We start from the raw sequence: 17,770 nt of genomic DNA on the forward strand, positions 1-17,770 counted from the left end.
TTAGAGGTCAAGTATCGTAGCCAACATTTATAAAAGTAATTGTAAAAGAGACTGATGCAGCCACAGCACAATATAACCATGTAGCCATGGATATAGGGTAAATCTAAATAGCAACCTAACATGAGAACCATGAGTTATAGTTACAAAAGTTCTTAGATATTTGAAAAGAAGGTATAGCAGTCAACTGTTAAGATGGCCCACGATAATTTCTGCCTCCTGGTATTCACCATCTATGACCAAGATGGCCGACCAACCAAGGCCATTACAACTGTCCATTTTGGACACAGACTAGTTTCTCTGAACTGAGGTGATCACTCGCATGGAGCAGGCAGGACCTGTGACTTACTTCTAACTAATAGAATATGGCCCAAATGATGGGCTGTCACTTCTGTGATTGGATTACTAAACATGGTGACTTCCATCTTGCTAGCAACCTCTGTCTTTTGCTGGCTTTGATGAAGCTGCCGTGTGGGAGAGGTCCACGTGGCCAGAGACGGAGCACAGCCTTTGACTGACAGCACAGGAGGAACTGAATCCTGCAAACAGCCACGTAAGCCTGAGCTTGGAAGTGGATCCTAACCCTGGGAGAGGCCTGGTCCCTCACTGACACCTTGCTGACAGCCTTTGAGAGATGCTGAGCAGGGGACCCAGCCAAGCCTCGCCTGGACTCCTGACCAAAGAGACGGTAAGATCACAAATTGTGTTATTTTAAGCCACTGGGTTTTGGGATAATTAATTTGTAACACAGCAATAAATACCTAAGACAGAGGGTAATTGCTTTCCATTTTTATTATGTTGGTGAACCATGACTTAACATCAGTTAGTATTGTTTAATGGAATCAACATACAAATTGTTATACCGTGAATCATTTTCAGTTAAGACCACGTTCTTCAGACTTTGCCAAAACAAGCCTTCCGCCTTGGGGTTGTCAGGCCATTGAAGGATGGAGCTCTTGCAGATCCTTTGGCGCAGCCTCAGATACTGAGAATTCTGTAGCACTGGCTCCAGCAGAATAAATATAATCACATCCATATTCTCATCCATTAGCCTCTGCAAGGCCAAGTAGAATGCCGTTTTAAAGTTCCAGTTTTTGGCATATTTTTTGGTTAAGACAAATATTGTTTTCTTGCTTTGGTTTATGCTCTGGATGAGGTTATCAATGATGGCTAAGCCCGGGTCCCAGTCCCTCTCCTCTAAACAGAGGAGCACATTTTTTTCTTCGCTCTCTTCTAGGTGGAAGCGTAGCTCATTTATCACCCAGTCGGTAACAGAGGCGTCTTTGGTGTCATAAGAAACGTAGGCATCATAGAAAGTTTGGGATGTGGAAAGAGACCTGTAGCCTTTTACCTTAGCTAAACACACATGATAGATAAACCAAACATCCCAGTAAAACCAATGGTGACCCAGGGCAGCCAACATAACCGTGATGGTGATAAAGAACGTGAAGAAACACAATATCGCCGCAATGGTGTCTGAAACACAAGTTGTTAGCTCTAGACTCACGATGCTCTTCCCTCTTTGATCCCCCGGGCTAGAGCAAATGACATCTGCCAATCTAGGAATGGTGACATCCAGATTTTCATCCATCCATCTTCGAAAATCTCCAATGTCACAGGTACAGTCAAAGGGATTCCTACCTAGTTCCAAAATGGTTAGGTTGGTGGCAGTCTTAGTTTGAAGTGTGGATTTGTTGATCATCTTCAGCAGGTTGGAACTTAAATCGAGGTGTATCAGACTGCTGGCTTCAGAAAGAAAGTTGGAGGGCAGGTGGGAAATCCTGTTTCGACGCAGTAGCAGCGTGCGAAGAGAAGGCGTGAATTTAGAGAGGCTGTTGGTCAAAGAGGACAGCCTGTTTCCACTTAAGTCGAGTAACTGGAGATGAGGAAACAGCTGGAGTAGTGTCCAGTTAAAGGAATTTAACACATTATCATTTATGTATAGTTTGGTGAGGCTCTGGGGCAAGTTAAGGAAAGCTTCATTCGGGATGTGCCTAAGGTTATTTGAGGACAAATCAAGCCATGTCAGATTCCCGAGATTTGTAAAAATTTTCCAGTACTTGTCACCTTCGGCGTTCCACAAAATGTCAAGGCGGTTTCCACTGAAAACTAACTCTTTCAGGGACATGCTTCTCAGGTCTTGCTCCGTTAAAGTATAAATGCTGTTGTGGCTCAAGTTTAAAACTTTTAGTTGTGTTAAGTTTTGAATAAATCCTAAGCGGTGCGTTACCCCTGCTATTCGGAAATAGTGTGCATTGTAGCTGAGATCTAGAACTTCTAACTCTGGCAGGTCACTGAGAGCATTATCATCATCAAAGTCTAGTCTATTGTTTGTCAAATCCAAATATTTGATGTGAGGTACAGCTGAAAATTCAGTCCCGTGTAACACTTGGCCGTTGCCATTAGAAGACAGATTTAAGCAGGCAATGTCATGAAAAGCTTTGAATTGCTCTCGCCCAATAAAGAAAATACTGTTCAGGCTTAAATCTAAGGCTTTGCCATAAACTGTACACTGTGGCTTTATTAAAGGGTTGGTGTTATGATAAAAATTTGAATGTGGGTCAAACTCAGTATCTGCTGAGCGTAGCCTACGGATATGACTTTGAAAAGAGGAACCACTCATATCGTTTTGCTTGAAATCATTTACCAAGGGTGATATTCTGTTTTCTGACAAGTAAATGATGCTCAGGTTGGAGAAATTTTGGAAAAGGGTAAAATTAATTTGCTTAATAAAGTTAATGCCCAAGTTGATAGTCTTTAAGTTTGAGAGACTCATGAGGGGCTGGAAATCTTCTGCTCTAAGTTCCTGGAACACATAGCCTCTCAAGTGCAATGTCTGGAGCAACTTCAGATGAGAGAAGTTTTGAGAAATGTTAATATATCTTGGATATTTCGCCTTTACATAGTTGTAAGATAGGTCAAGAATTTCTAAGGAGGGCAGTTTCGTTAAAAATTCCCCAGAGGCTATTTCGTCAACTAAGTAGTTGAATTCCAGATGTAGCACCTTCAGATTATGCATACTTTGAAACCACATTGCAGGAATCTTCTGGAGGGAAGTGCTAGAGAGGTTTAGGTAGCGAAGTTCCGTCAGGGTTTGGAAAGCAAGAGGATGGATCTGAATTGAAGAGCCTCCTTCACAAGGTGTACAGGGAAATGGCGCGTTGAAACACCTTGGACAGTTCCCGCTTAAATCTAGCACTCTTAAATTTGTCAATCCCTTGAAGTCTTCCTGACTGATGACTTTAATCTTGGCATTGCTAAGGTAAAGTTCTGTTAGGGAGTTTGGCAGTTTAGGTGGCACATGGACAAGTTTATTAAAAGACAGTGACAGCACCTTCAAATTTGTAAGACTTTCAAACGTCCCATCTTCTATGTCGAAAGTTTTGTTATTACAATTATTGCCAAAATAGCAGTTCCAGCTCAAATAGAGTCTTTCCAGATTCGTAAGTCCAGAAGTATTCTTTTTAGCCACCCAAATTATGTTGTTTTGAATTAGACTAAGTTCCCTCAAAGACCCTGGCAAACCAGCAGGTATTTGGTCTAACTGGTTGTCTTCAAGCAGTAGCTGGTTTAGATTTTGTAGGTTGAGGAATGCCCCATCTGTAATATTCATGCCACTTCTGTTTATATCAGGGTTTTCATTCAGGTGCTGTTGATTGGCATTGTGGTTTAGATTTATTCTAGTAAGATTTTGCAGCCCTTGAAATGATTCGTTTGTTATGTGCGTGATGAAATTATAAGACAGGTCTAGTGCTGTCACATATTTGCTCACTGTTTGGGGAACTTCTCGCAGTCGACGGTCATTGCACTGTGCAATAATAGAGCCATTTTGTCTTTTCTCGTCGCAAGGATAGCTTCTAGAATAATTTGCTTTAGTGAAGAACTCATGGGAATCAGAGGTCAGCAGGAAAAGGCAGGTCAGAAGCAAAGACTGAAGGGTCATGTTTTCCTAGGGAAAATCAAAAGTGGAGGCACAATGTTAGAGATTTTATGATGTTACCAGGCATTTTATGATGAAATTAACAGTGTTTCATCACACTGTGCATGTGTTTTCAAGTGTGAGTTTCCTTAACAACTAAGCAAATTGCATGAAGTCAGGTTCAGAATATTTTTTTAAAATTTTCTTCTTTTGATGTTTATTCACTTTTTGAGAGAGAGAGAGAGAGAGAGAGAGAGAGAGAGCATGAGCAGGGGAGGGATGGAGAGAAGAAGGAGACACAGAATCCGAAACAGGCTCCAGGCTCGGAGCTGACACAGAGCCTGACGTGGGGCTCGAACCCACGAACCGCGAGATCATGACCTAACCTAAGGTCGGTCGCTTAACCAACTGAGCCACCCAGGAGCCCCCAAGTTCAGAACAATATGAATGGCTCACTGCATTCAGCTTCACGGTGCTAAAAGAAGTTGGAGAAGAAGCTATCTGAGATGACGATGATGAGAAAGCCTGGGAAGCTTTTGCGGAGGCATTCATCAAGATGCCCCATCAGCATAAGACGTCTGATGCTGGCCCATAGCTATGGTTCATGCTAGAGCTGTAGCACAGCAAGTTATATATTCATAGCTTCAGCCTATTAGCATAACTCTTGAGGAAATTTGGCCCATCCCAAGGAGAGTTCAGATCCAGGTTTCATTATGGTATCACCTAAGATCTCCAAGCTAGAGTCACCTCTACCTTATCTCCACAGCCATCTCTCTACACAACCATATCTCTTACTGGCATTTCCTGCAATTTTTCCATACCTCTCTGGTGGCACGTATCAAGATCTCTTATGTCCCCGCATGACAAGAAAGTGGACACCTTCTGTTGATAAGCAGAACAAAGTGTCAGGTATTGTGCTAACCATAAACATTTTCTTATCCACATTAATGCTCGTCCCAACACAACGAGATAGGTCCTATATTATCCACATTTTGTGGATGAAGAAATGAACTCAGAGACTTCAGTGTCTTGCAGAAGGACGACATGTCATAGAGCTGGATTCCAGTCATTCTGATTCCAACATCATGTTTTAACCAGTAGCCATCATGCTACGCAATCTCATTCTGAAGTCTTCGTGCCAGAACAGTACCTCACATGCAGACAGCACTCAAAAAAAAAAATGTTGTGGACTGGCTACTAGAACTCATATGTTCCTTATCATATGAACATTGGCATTAATGGCTATTCGTTGGCTAACATTGTAAACTTCGGTAGGGAAGACATCCTCTGGAACACTTAGTAGACTGCCTCACTTTCTGCAACTCTCTCTTACTAGAGGGCTGGGTATCTTGCTTTTGGTAATTATACAATGCAATAAACAGATTCATGTGATTGGTCTGATGAGGGCTGTGATCAAAAGAACCCTCCAAATCTTATTTCACGGAGTATGGAGACCAACCTTCGCAAAATTACATTTTTCGTTAACGCCCAACTCATGCCCTTATTGTGAGTTAAGCCAGGTAAGAGCTCCCTTTTTGAATTCTTCTAAAATTTAGGGTTAATGAACAGTCACTGCCACACCCTTATTCTGCCATGAAAGATTTTTATGTGGATGGTGATTATTCAGAGGATCAATCATCGTTGCCAGTTTACAGAAGTCGGGGAAGAGCCAGCTCCTTATGAGATGAACAGTAGAGTGAAACAGGACTCCCAGGGCATTTGCAGTTACTTTTGGCTATTTTCCAAATACAGCACTATCCAGGTGCTGCTGGCTAATGTTCTACTTTTACCAGAAGAAATCCCTGCTTTATCTGGTTTCGTCAGCAGGATTTCAAGATGTCCCCTCTCACCTTTGCCCCCTCGTATTACTGCTGTAATTATGCTATGTCATGTGGCAAAAGGGAGATCATCTAGATGGGCCTAATTTAATTGCATGTGCCTTTAAAAAAAATTCTTTTTTAATGTTTTTATTTATTTTTGAGACAGAGAGAGACAGAGCATGATCAGGGGAGGGGCAGAGAGAGAGGGAGACACAGAATCCGAAGCAGGCTCCAGGCTCTGAGCTGTTAGCACAGAGCCCCACATGGGGCTCAAACCCACAGACTGTGAGATCATGACCTGAGCTGAAGTTGGACGCTCAACCGACTGAGCCACCCAGGCACCCCTCTCATGTGCCTTTTAAAAGCGTAGTTTTCTCTGGCTAGCAGCAGAAAGGAGAATCAGAGAGAGTACAAGCTGGAGAATATTTGACACACTATTGCTGACTTAAAAGCAGAGGGGGCCACCAACGAGGAATGCAGGCAGGCTTTAGAAGCTGAGAGTGGTTCTCTGCTGACAGTTGGCAAGGAAAGGCCCTCTCCCCCATCCTACAGCCACAGAGAACTAAAACAGACTGACAACCAGAATGAACTTAGAAATGGATCCTTATTTAGAGCCTGGAGATCAGAGTCCAGCCACATCTTAACCTACAGAAATTTGAGCTAATAAATGGGTACTGTTGGAAGCCTCTAATAATATTAATTTGACATGTTAAATTTGAGTTTGTGATCTCCCAGTGATGTCCAGGAGGCAGTTACATATATGCCCCTTTGGCTCAGAGGAGAGTTCTCATCGAAGGATGAACTTGGGAGTTGTGGCAAGTATAGCCCCGTATGAGCTTGTACAAGTACGCATGTATGAATCAGATCATCCAGGGAAGTGAACGCCATAAAGGATATTCTACACTTCAGGTTCTATCAACAATGTTCTCATCTTTTCTTTTAGTAGTTTTATGGTTTCATTTTCTCACATGGAGATATCTTATCCTACTGGGATTGTTTTATCATAAAACGTGAGGGAAAAACCCACATTATTTTTTTCTACATGGAGATCTGGTTGCCCCAACATCATTTTTGTATTTACTTATTTATTTACTTTCATTGAGTATAGTTGACACACAATGTCACATTAGTTTCAGGCATACAGCATAGTCATTCCACAATTCTATACGGTATGTGCTCGCCACAAGGTAGCCACCATCTGTCACCATGTAGCACTATGACGCTACCAGTGACTATTCCCCACGCGGTACCTTTCCTTCTCATCAGTTATTAACTGGAAGCCTGTAGCTCCCACTTCCCTTTGCTCCTTTTGTTCATGCCCCAACCTCCACCCTCTCCTCTGGCAACTGCTAGTTTGTTCTCTGTATTTATGGGTCTGTTTCTTTTATTTGTTGGTTTGTTCTGTTTCTTAGATTCCACATATATGTGAAATTTGTCTTTGACTTATTTCATTTAGCATAATACCCACTAGGTCCATCCATGTTGTCGCAAATGGCAAGAGGTCATTCTTTTTCTTTTCTTTTCTTTTTTTTTTTGCTGTGGGTGTACACGACATCATCTTCTTTATCCACTCATCTATCAATGGACACGGGTTGCTTCCTCATCTCGGCTATTAGAAATAATGCTGTAATGCACATAGAGGTGTATTTTTTTTTTAAATTAGTGTTTTCATTTTCTTTGGGTTGAGACCCAGTAGTGAAATTCCTGGATCACATAGCATTTCTATTTTTCATTTTCTGAGAAACCTCATTACTATTTTTCACATAGGTTGCACCAATTTACATCCCCACCAACAGTGCATGAGGGTTCCCTGTTTTCCGCATCCCCATCAACGTGTTTTTTTCGTGTGTGTGTGTGTGTGTGTTTTATTTTAGCCACTTTGACAGATGTGAAGTGATATCTCATGGCAGCTTTGATTTGCATCGCCCTGATGATGAGTGATGTCGGCCATCCAGATGTCTTCTTTGGGAAAATGTCTATTCAGGTCCTCTGCCCATTTTTAATCAAATTATTTATTTTATTTTATTTTTTGGTGTTGAGTTGCGTAAGTCCTTTATATATTTTGGATATCATCCCTTTATTGAACATACCCTTTTGCAAATACCTTCTCCCGTTCAGTTGGTTGCTTTTTTGTTTCATTGAGGTGCAACATCGTGTGTTGAATACTGCTGTTCTCACCAACTTGATATGTTCCTTTTATCATATATTAACTTTCCTGCATATTTGGATCTATCTCTAGACTCTCTGCTTCATCCATCTGGTCATCACTGATGTGCTAGAACCACATGTTTTTAAGAATGACAGTTTGAGGGGCGCCTAGGTGGCTCAGTCAGTTGGGCGGCTGACTTCGGCTCAGGTCATGATCTCGCGGTCCGTGAGTTCGAGCCCCGTGTCGGGCTCTGTGCTGACAGCTCAGAGCCTGGAGCCTGTTTCGGATTCTGTGTCTCCCTCTCTCTGACCCTCCCCCATTCATGCTGTCTCTCTCTGTCTCAAAAATAAATAAACGTTAAAAAAAAATTTTAATAATAAAAAAAAAAAGAATGACAGTTTGAGGGGATGTTAGTAGCCGATAGGGCAAGTCCTACTCATTATTCTCCTTTTGTGAATGGATCACTTTGTTTTACCTTTGAATAGGTCCTTGCTGGTATCCATTAGCACTACTGATTTCTATATCTTAATTTTATGCCAGATCACTATACTAAGTTCTCTGATTATTTCGAATAGTTGTTTCCCCATGTGACTTTCTTGGGTAAGCAATTAACCTATCTGCAAATAATGATTAATTTCCTAACACCCTTTATACAGTCGAATGTATTTTCATTGTCCAATTGCGCTATCTACTCCAGAACAACAAAAAAGAGAACAGAGGCCAAAAAAGGGAAAAAAACTGACCGATCCAACCACACGCAAATTAGAGTTTCGCCTCACAGAAACCCTGGTGAACAATGCCAAAAGCGAAACAGTAAATTGGGAGGAAATGTTTGCAGTTTATATCACAGAGAAGGAAGTAAGATATTTGATACATAGGCATTTCATGCATAAGTGAGAAGACAAATAACCCAACAGAAAAATGGACGAAGATATATTCAAAGACAGCTCACAGAAAAAAGAAACACAAACAGCTCATAAGGATAGGAAGAGATATTCGACTTCACTCAAAAACGTACCCTGACATACCATTTTTTGCCAATTCTACTGTGTAGATGAGGATGTGGAGAAACAGGTGCTCTCATATTTTGCTGGTAGGAATCTAAATTAGTGCCACCTCTAAGACAGAAAGAAATTTGTGATAGTTATCAAAAGTGTCAATCAATGTAAACTCAGCAATTCGTAGAAGCAGGTCCTAACGATAGACCCTCACCGCGGTAACTGAGAGTGCGATAGATGGTGGGAGTTACTATGGAGGCCAATAAAAACAAGCAACGGGACGGTTATGCAGACTGTCCCTCCATTGGAATTTGTTGTTTCTCTCCTGATGCAACTGGGGCGATGGGTCTTGGGGACGAAGACCACACAAGCCACGTGCCACTCTGGTCCCATCACACCAAAGGCACACACGAGCAGCACCTGGCTGAGGCAGTGCCTGTCAGGTTTCTGCTGTCATTTTTTCATGATAAATTCACAAAAATTTCAAAATTAATGTTTACATGCGGCCCACGAGGAACAGAGGGTAGACTCTTCCCTTAGCACGATGGGAGGAGAGGCATTTTTCGGTGGTTACTTGGGCAGGCCCGGCGGCCAGGGCTGACCCGTGCGGCCTCAAGTTAAGGCCTCTGCGTCTAATTCCAGGTGCTAGGGTCTCCCTCATACAAGGAACAAGTGAGCTGAAAAGCCTCTAGGAGGCACTGAAGATGAGGAGGCAAGCTTTTTGAAATGCATCATTCTTTTCGGGGTGAAAAAGGCCTCCCAGAAAGCTGGGCCATAGAAAGGATCAGAATATTCGGGGGATTTGTGAGCGAGGAGCTTGAGATTCCTAACCCCACCCTTCCAAGGGTCCTGAGGGAAGAACAGGGAGTTGATAGGTTCCACATAACCTCAATCGGAAGAGACGCACTTGGGGCGGGAGAGCGGGAAGTGGTGAGCAGCCAGCCAGCCCAGGAGCTGAGGACAAATCCCCAACCGGCCAAGCCTCCCCATCCACGGGAGAGGCGAACGGACGGCGAAGGCCCATCATCTCCCCGGGGTGCTGGGCTGAGGCCCGTGGGCAGGCCACTGGGCAAGGGCGGACAGAGTGAACCTGAGCTCACTCGTCCAGCTGGAGCTGAGGAGACCCTCGAGACCCGCCCCCCCTCTTCTTGGCCACACCCCCGTCTTGGGGTACCCAGAGTCGTGCTTCCGAAGAACTTCAGAGGGAACCGGATCCCAGATGGAATGAGAAGGGCGCCAGGGAGAATTCGCCTCATTAAGGTGTCGCCAACGAGCAACACACCATCCCGCCCTGCAGAAGAGAAATGGCAACTCTGCAGATACGATTGAGGGGAAAGGGGGGTAATCGTGCAAGTAAGATAGAAAGTGCAACTATGCAAATAAAAGCGAACCTGAGGCAGAGAGAAGAAAGGACACTTCTGCTGTCCACCCCACCCCCCTCCGGCCCAGTCCTCCCTCCCTGACACTGACTCAAAAGGTTGAATCCGGAGCCCCGGGTTCGAGACTCTGGGCACAAGTGAAGGCAGGGGTGAACCGCCAAGGAGAAAGGACAGCCCGCATCTAGAGCAGGGAGCCCCATCCCCTGCTTCCCCGGCCCTGCGGACTCGGACAGCACCCCAACAGGGGACGGGGGCGTCCCCCTGGGAAAATGGACAAGCACTGCAGCTGGGCTGTGGGTGCGAAATTAATGGGGGCACCCCAAAACTTAGTCATCAAGACGAACGGGGGTTTCACAACTTAAAATCCCGGGTGGGCTAAATAGTCAACACTTGACATAAGGGCAGAACGCAAGCCTGCATTCGCGAGGCGCCCTGTGCTCGCCTCACCCTGATCCCAGCCCTGGTGCCGATAAAACTTTATTCATAACACAGGCAACTGGTCTGCAGGCTGGAGTCGGCCAGTTTGACTTTTTAAATAGAACCTTAAAATATTACGTATCTTCATTACTGAGCTTTTCGATCTCCTCTCCTCCTTAAATTTTGCATCCAAACGTGTGTCTCATTCTACTCACCCTGGTCTCAGCCTTGCACCACAGAAAACATCTATGATCATACTGGCATGTTCTGACCAAAAGCGACTCACAGGCGTTCATCTTGGGCTGAGATGCATCTGTTGGGAAGCCCCGTCCTTGAACCTGGAGCTGCCAGTCAGCTATGTGGTGCCCCAGCCGTGAGTATGAAATAATAGCCGGTACCAATCACCTAAGGGAATCACCTACCATGAGAGCTATCGACACAAGGACAAAGGAAAAAAAAAATCAGACATAGGGATTGATAGAATCGTGCCTTCTGGCACCCAAGTCAGTGGTTTATGGTTTCTTTCCTTTCCTTTTTTTTTTTTTTAAAGTTTATTTACTTTTGAAGGAGAGAGACACAGAGCATGAGCAGGGGAGGGGCAGAGAGAGAGAGGGAGACGCAGGATCCCAAGCAGGCTCCAGGCTCTGAGCTGTCAGCACAGAGCCCGATGGGGGCTCGAACCCACGAGCTTTGAGATCATGATCTGAGCCAAAATCAGACGCTCAACTGACGGAACCACCCAGGCGCCCCTGGTTTATTTTCTCAGTGCAGGTCCTCTCTTGCCCAGATTCTCAGTCCCCCACTCTGCGAGTCTGAAATCCTAAAAAAAATCTGAGCACCGGAAGACTTCGTTTGGTTTTTTGTAACTTATTCGGTAGCAAAACCTGACCGGAACTGACGTAAGGCTCCTATAATCTCTATCTATCTACTTAGCGGGACCATTCTTGTTTCAGGGCAGAAATAGCCATGCACGTGACCTGGGCCCTTCAGAAGGGTTTTGTAATGTATCATCTATGCACTGTCTTGCTAAAATACGCATTCTGAACTCTGACACCATGCTGGCCCACAGGTTTCAGATCAGGGATTGTGGATCAATACTTAAATCTCCTTCACTGGGGACACATTGGCAATTCCTGAAGTTTCCTTGGCATATCTGCTAAGTCGGAAAGCAGAGTGTGCTTGTCAACGGGGCCAAGTGACGATTTTCATGGGCCCAAAGCACTTTGGCCCTTGGGGGCCCCTTCCTCCAGTCAAAAAAATCATTAAAAAATGGTATTTTATGACCGCATTGGTATAAAGACAAACATAAGCTAGGCTGGATTCTGTTATTTTCCCGATTTTAAAGAAAACAAAACCTCTCTTTAAAGTTTCACCGGGCCGAGGCCCCGTGCGTTCTGAAAAGACAAGACAAGGTCTCTAAAAAGAAGTCAGCCCTGGTTGTCTATGATGTTGTCCTGGGGCTCGGACCCAGGGCTGGGGGAGCTGGGGACACACCTGCCTGGGACTTCTCCCTCTGACCCCCCCAGGAAGGAACCAATCGTGCCGATAACACCTTGATTTTGGACTTCTGGCCTCCAGAACCGAGAGACGCCCCGCTGAAGGTGACTGGGTCTGCGCGGTCTGGATTGCTAACTGGGTGCTGCCTTGGAACGCTTAGAACAAGCCAGGGCCTGTTACAGAAAGCACGTGAATTACACACACACACACACACACACACACACACACACACACACGCCTGCTTCACTTCCCCTTCCCCGCCAAATACAGCTACCGAGGAAGCCACTATTTCACAACCGCTTTTCTCTTTTCCGTGCATGATCAGTTCTTTGGTTGGGTCCACGGGCCAGTTCTCTCCTTCGCGCTCCGAAGGAACCGAATCCCGCAATGAAAACAAACCCATCTCAGGCCCCCCCTCAAACCTTCCTTCTCCGCTTGGACCCCAATGGACACCAAAAGCGCAGTTTTAGAAGACCAGTGCGGTGTGCGGGACGGCTCAGAAAAGTCTGCCTTGGCTGAGGAGAGGCAGGCAGAGGTGAGGGGCCACCCCCAGGGACCCAGCCCCCTGTAGGCAGGACAGCAAGAGAACGTGCTGGGTGCAAAGGGAGTGTCCCCGCCGGGTGATGCTAAACCTAGGGCGAAAATAGTGTGCGAGGGTTGGGGAAGGGCGCTAAAGCTGCTGTCCTGGAACCAACAGCCTTTTATTTTTCCACATCCCCTTCCTAGGCTGCAAAGGGCCATTTTGCAATGATGCCTCCCCCGCCCCCCGTCTCCCTCTTCAGAGGCTTCCTTTGCCTCAGACCATCTCCAGAGCTGTGCCCCTTTCTCAGGATGGGACCTGCTGATATCCCCTAGTGCTCAAGTGTCCAGAGAACCTATTGATTATAAAACATGATCAATCCCCCCCGTTGAATCGCTTAGCTGTGTAGGGACGATGTGGGATTCAACCAGAACCGAATTTGTGCCAAACGGGACAGATTTCTAATTTTTCGTGGGTTCTGATTCATCTGCAGGGGACTCTGTTGCCCACGGAGACATTATGCAAGTGAGTAAAGAAATGGTTGGCAGATAGGGCTTGTCACCTTCGATGAAACTGACAAGCAATCAAAAGATGTTTCATTTGATCCATCCCAGATCTGATGGGTTCACCAACAGCGTTGGAAGCCAAAAGAAGTCACAGCCACATGAGATGCACATATCAGTGAAGAGACGGGTCCTGATTTCCTGTGCATACAAATATGAAAAATCACACGCTATGTGAATCCCTGGAAATACAGTCGGGAGCGCCTGTGAAGTGCTTTGTCACGAAGCAACCACCGGGACCCGTGTGAGTCACACATTTTTGTATTTCGTCCTCATAAAACTCGGAGCGGCGGGTGCTGTCTGAAGCCTCCATTTTACAGATGGGGAGCCCGAGGCCCAGAGAGGCTAATTTACCCAAGATCACGCCAACGGTAGGTGGCAGAGCTGAAACTGAGCCTAGAGATCCCCGAGTAGTTAGCCAATCGGTAGGGCTGGCGGCAAGCAGCTGGTCGGCAAGGATCTGGTTTCAATTATCAGCAGAGACCTCAGAGCCATACCTGGAACCTTCAGGATCCAAACGCCTGGGGTGGATCATCCGCCTTGCCTTTCTGCAAAGTGGCAGTGCCCCCGGGCTCTTTCAGCGTCTCTGTATCCAGAGAACAACTGGAACCCACTGATGGTAGACGCGTGCACCCACCAGGAGCTACGTGTAACCGTCCGAGAAGTCAACACAGCCTCTACTTGCTAAGGTTGATCCACAACCAACAGGCTGTACATTCAGATTTACTTTGCGTTTATAGCCCCGAATAGGCATAAACTAGAGATCAGAGTTTAAAACGTAACAAATTCCTCAGCTCCGCTGAGTAACTCAGCTGAACTCCAGACATTCCGTGGGAATGAAGGCCCCCTCCACGGACTGTGGAGGTGACCCTAAGACACGCTCACAAGTAATAGCCAACTGAGTTTCACAGACCACCCGTGAGGAGCAACATCCTCCCCCTCGACACTCGCCTCGATCCCCCCTGAGCCTGGGTTTGCCACCTGCCTGCCTCCCCCTCACACACGCCGTGCAGATTTTAGGATTCGTACAGGACAGGATGAGAGGGGGCCACCAGGGGAGAACGAGAGGCCTCCCCTGCCCTCCCCCTGAGCCACAGCCTCGGCTTTTCAGGTCAGGCGTACTTGGAGCTTTGCTATTGCTTTCTGAAATCAAACCGAGGGACTGATGAATACGCTTCAGGTCTTCCTGGGGCCTCCTCGCCCTCTGAAAAAGGACTGTGCTCTTGAAGGAAAGGACCAAAGAGCCATCCGGTGCTGCCGCAAGGCCGTGGCTCTCCTCTTGGGCACCTGCTGAGATACCCTTCACCCATGGGAGGGAGGCAGGGCATTTGAACAAGCTTAGTCTGATTTTATTACTATTCTATTTTCACTTTCTTTGTTGTTGTTAATTTTTTGTATGTTTTTATTTATTTTTGAGAGAGAAAGCACGAGCTGGGGAGGGGCAGAGAGAGAGGGAGACAGGAACCGAAGCAGGCTCCGCGCTGACCTCAGAGAGCCCGACACGGGGCTCCAGCCCACGAGCAGCGAGATCGTGACCTGAGCTGAAGTCAGACGCCTAACCGACTGGGCCACCCAGGCGCCCCTATTTTCACTTTCTTATAATACAATTATATTGGTGGCGGCTACCACGGTGGCTTACAGATGCCAGGTAGCAGTTGGATAACTTCGTTTGCATTTCTATATCGATCACTGGCTGTGTCGGCCACTGTAGTCATCTTATAAAGCACCATAAAATTTCGGTACAGACTTAATTTACTTTCAAGATCTAAAAGGGGCATTAAATGCGGGGCACCTGGGTGGCTCAGTCAATTGAGCGTCTGACTCTTGATTTCGGATCAGGTCATGATCTCATGGTTCGTGAGTTCGAGCCCCCCGTCAGGCTCCGTGCTGGCAGTACAGTCTGCTTGGGACTCTCTCTCTCTCCCTCTCTCCCTCTCTCTCTCTCTCTCTCTCTCCTCCCCTGCTCATGCTCGTGCTCTCTCTCTCAAAATAAATAAATAAATAAGCTTAAAATGGGCATTACGTGGATTTAAAAATTAACTTCACACGGCCATAAAAAAGAATGAAAGCTTGCCGTTTGTAACGGCATGTATGGATCGAGAGGGCATGATGCTAAGTGAAAGAAGTCAGAGAGAAACAAATATATGATTTCACGCGTATGAAGTTTAAGAGAGCAAACATATGAGCAAAGGCGGGGTGGGGGGGGAGAGAAACAGAGAGATAAGCCAAGAAATAGACTCTAAACTACAGAGAACACACTGATGGTCACCAGAGGGGAGGTGGGGGGGGGGGCTGGGGGAAATAGGTGATGGGGATTGAGGAGTCCACTTGTGATGAGCACCGGGTAATGTATGGAACTGCATGTTAACTAACTGGAATCAAAATAAAAACTTTAAAAAAAATAAAGAAAATTAACTTCAAACACGTAAATATACGCTAAATGGTTGCCAAAAAAAATAAACAAAAAAACAAAACCTCCAAGAACTGTAATAACCACTAAATGAGCATGGAAACAACTGAAGGTAAATTTTGGATGAGCTTCTCTTGAAGTCAGACTTTTCAACTGCTCTTAAATCTCATTGCATTTTTTTTTTTTTTTTTTTTTTTTTTTAGAAAACACATCACTGGGGCGCCTGGGTGGCTCAGTGGGCTAAGCATCGGGCTTTGGCTCAGGTCATGATCTCGCCGTTCGTGGGTTCGAGCCCCGCGTCAGGCTCTGCCGTGACAGCTGAGAGCCTGGAGCCTGCTTCGGATTCTGTGTCTCCCTCTCTCTCTCTCTGCCCCTGCCCAGCTTGTTCTCTCTCTCTCAAAAATAAATAAATAAACTTAAAAAAAGAAGAAAACGCATCACTTCTTCAAACTGTAAAGTCTGATTTTCAATCTGACAGTTCTCAACAATAACAAAAACTGATTTTTGTTAGATCTAAACGCTGTAGAATACAGTAGAACACAGTCGTAGAAGTGGTAAACGTGTTTGCTTCAACATACTGAACAAGCAAAGTAGCAAGCGATTTTGAACACTAAGCTTCTAGGAGTATATTAATTCCAGGCTTTGCCTAGGCCCTACGAAGTGACTCATGCATGTGAGATCACACAGCTTGCCCTTCTCTGCGGAGGTAGCAAAGGAAAAACACTTCTCCACCCACTTGACTTCCAACCCTTCAGTTCTAGAAGAGGACATCGTTTCTGGCAGGACCAGAGAGTGATCGTCAACTCCGAACTTGGAACATGCTTGTTGTCCTGTGCAAATTAATAAGACCCCTGCATTTGATTTTCGAGATTGACCGCCTATCAGGCCACATTGCCTACCTTTAGAATTGTTTCGATTCTTCACCTTTTTTATACCTCTCGGCCCCATTCATCGCTTTTCTCGGTTCACGCCATTCGCCACCGAACCACATTCCGGAGTCAGAAACCATGTATTTTGTTGGAAACACTTGCCAAAAGAGTGGAAGTGGCTTACCGCTGTTCTGTCGTCGTCTTAATTTCTCATTCCGTCACCTGCAGCACGGCGGACGGTACCCTGTGTGCAGTAGGCACACTCTGGGGAAAGAAACTGACCAACTTCCCGAACTTGGCCGCTTTACCATCAGCGGAACCTCTCACGTGGTTTGCAGAAGTTGATGTGGGAAGAAGGGAACTTGCGATTTCTTAACTGTTGCCAAATCATTTATTGACTGTGCTTTAAAATTTCAAAACTGAAATTCAGGGTGGAAAAGTCATTCGTAAAATGATTTACATAACTGGTACAAATTTTTTCTTTGACTTAGAAAACTTGAGTGCGTTTTTGTAAACTTTGGTCCGGATTGGAATTCGGTTTAGGATTGCCCAAACTCATCTCTTGTTATGTGACTCTTGGTCAAATAACACTTGCATTGCTTCATGTTCGTTCTATACACTTCCAAGACAGCACACAGCAAGGTGCCCACCCCACCCAGGTGTCCCTGCACCTTGGTCGCCACTGGGCACATAAATAAATAAATGTAAAAAAAAAAAAAAATTAAAAGGAGGCACATTGAAGACATTATGTAGGTACTTACATAATAAGAGAAAACCAAACTGCACGATTATTTAATTGTTAAAATTCCAAATATAATAATTGGGGGCACTTCTTTGTCCTGTAGGTCTAATAATGAAAAGAATGGTATTCTTTCAGGGGATGAGAACATTCCGTCTAACTGGAGCGTATAGTGGTCTTTATCAGATTGATAAGTGAATTGGATTTGGGGCTCTCCGAAGGCCTCAGAAGGGTTTTTTTGTTTGTTTTATTAATTTTTTTTTTTTACGTTTATTTATTTTTGAGACAGAGAGAGACAGAGCATGAAAGGGGGAGGGGCAGAGAGAGAGGGAGACACAGAATCGGAAGCAGGCTCCAGGCTCCGAGCCATCAGCCCAGAGCCCGACGCGGGGCTGAACTTACGGACTGCGAGATCGTGACCTGAGCTGAAGTCGGACGCTCAACCGACTGAGCCACCCACGCGCCCCTTCAACGTGCCTCTTGACCCGCAAAG

At 45.5% G+C, this 17,770-nt stretch overlaps 1 protein-coding gene across 4 annotated transcripts; it reads right to left on the reverse strand.

Annotated features, from left to right (window-relative positions):
• Positions 1-774: 774 nt before the first annotated feature.
• On the reverse strand, positions 775-16,852 carry TLR8 (toll like receptor 8). 4 transcript variants are annotated; one of them, XM_019417890.2, is made up of 3 exons: positions 16,723-16,818; positions 4,738-4,798; positions 775-3,946 (listed from the first exon to the last, which is right to left on the reverse strand). In XM_019417890.2, the coding sequence occupies exon 3, from the start codon at positions 3,938-3,940 to the stop codon at positions 821-823; it is 3,120 nt and encodes a 1,039-aa protein (XP_019273435.1). In that variant the 5' UTR covers positions 3,941-3,946; positions 4,738-4,798; positions 16,723-16,818; the 3' UTR covers positions 775-820. The 4 variants fall into 4 exon arrangements, with proteins under 4 accessions (XP_019273435.1, XP_019273436.1, XP_019273434.1 ...); XM_019417891.2 differs by lacking the exon at positions 4,738-4,798 and adding an exon at positions 13,259-13,400 and having other exon boundaries at positions 16,723-16,814; XM_019417889.2 differs by lacking the exon at positions 4,738-4,798 and having other exon boundaries at positions 16,723-16,852.
• Between the last annotated feature and the right edge of the window lie 918 nt (positions 16,853-17,770).

This window comes from Panthera pardus, unplaced genomic scaffold (assembly GCF_024362965.1).
Source record: "Panthera pardus isolate Hobbes unplaced genomic scaffold, ASM2436296v1 HiC_scaffold_27, whole genome shotgun sequence".
NCBI lineage: Eukaryota > Metazoa > Chordata > Mammalia > Carnivora > Felidae > Panthera > Panthera pardus.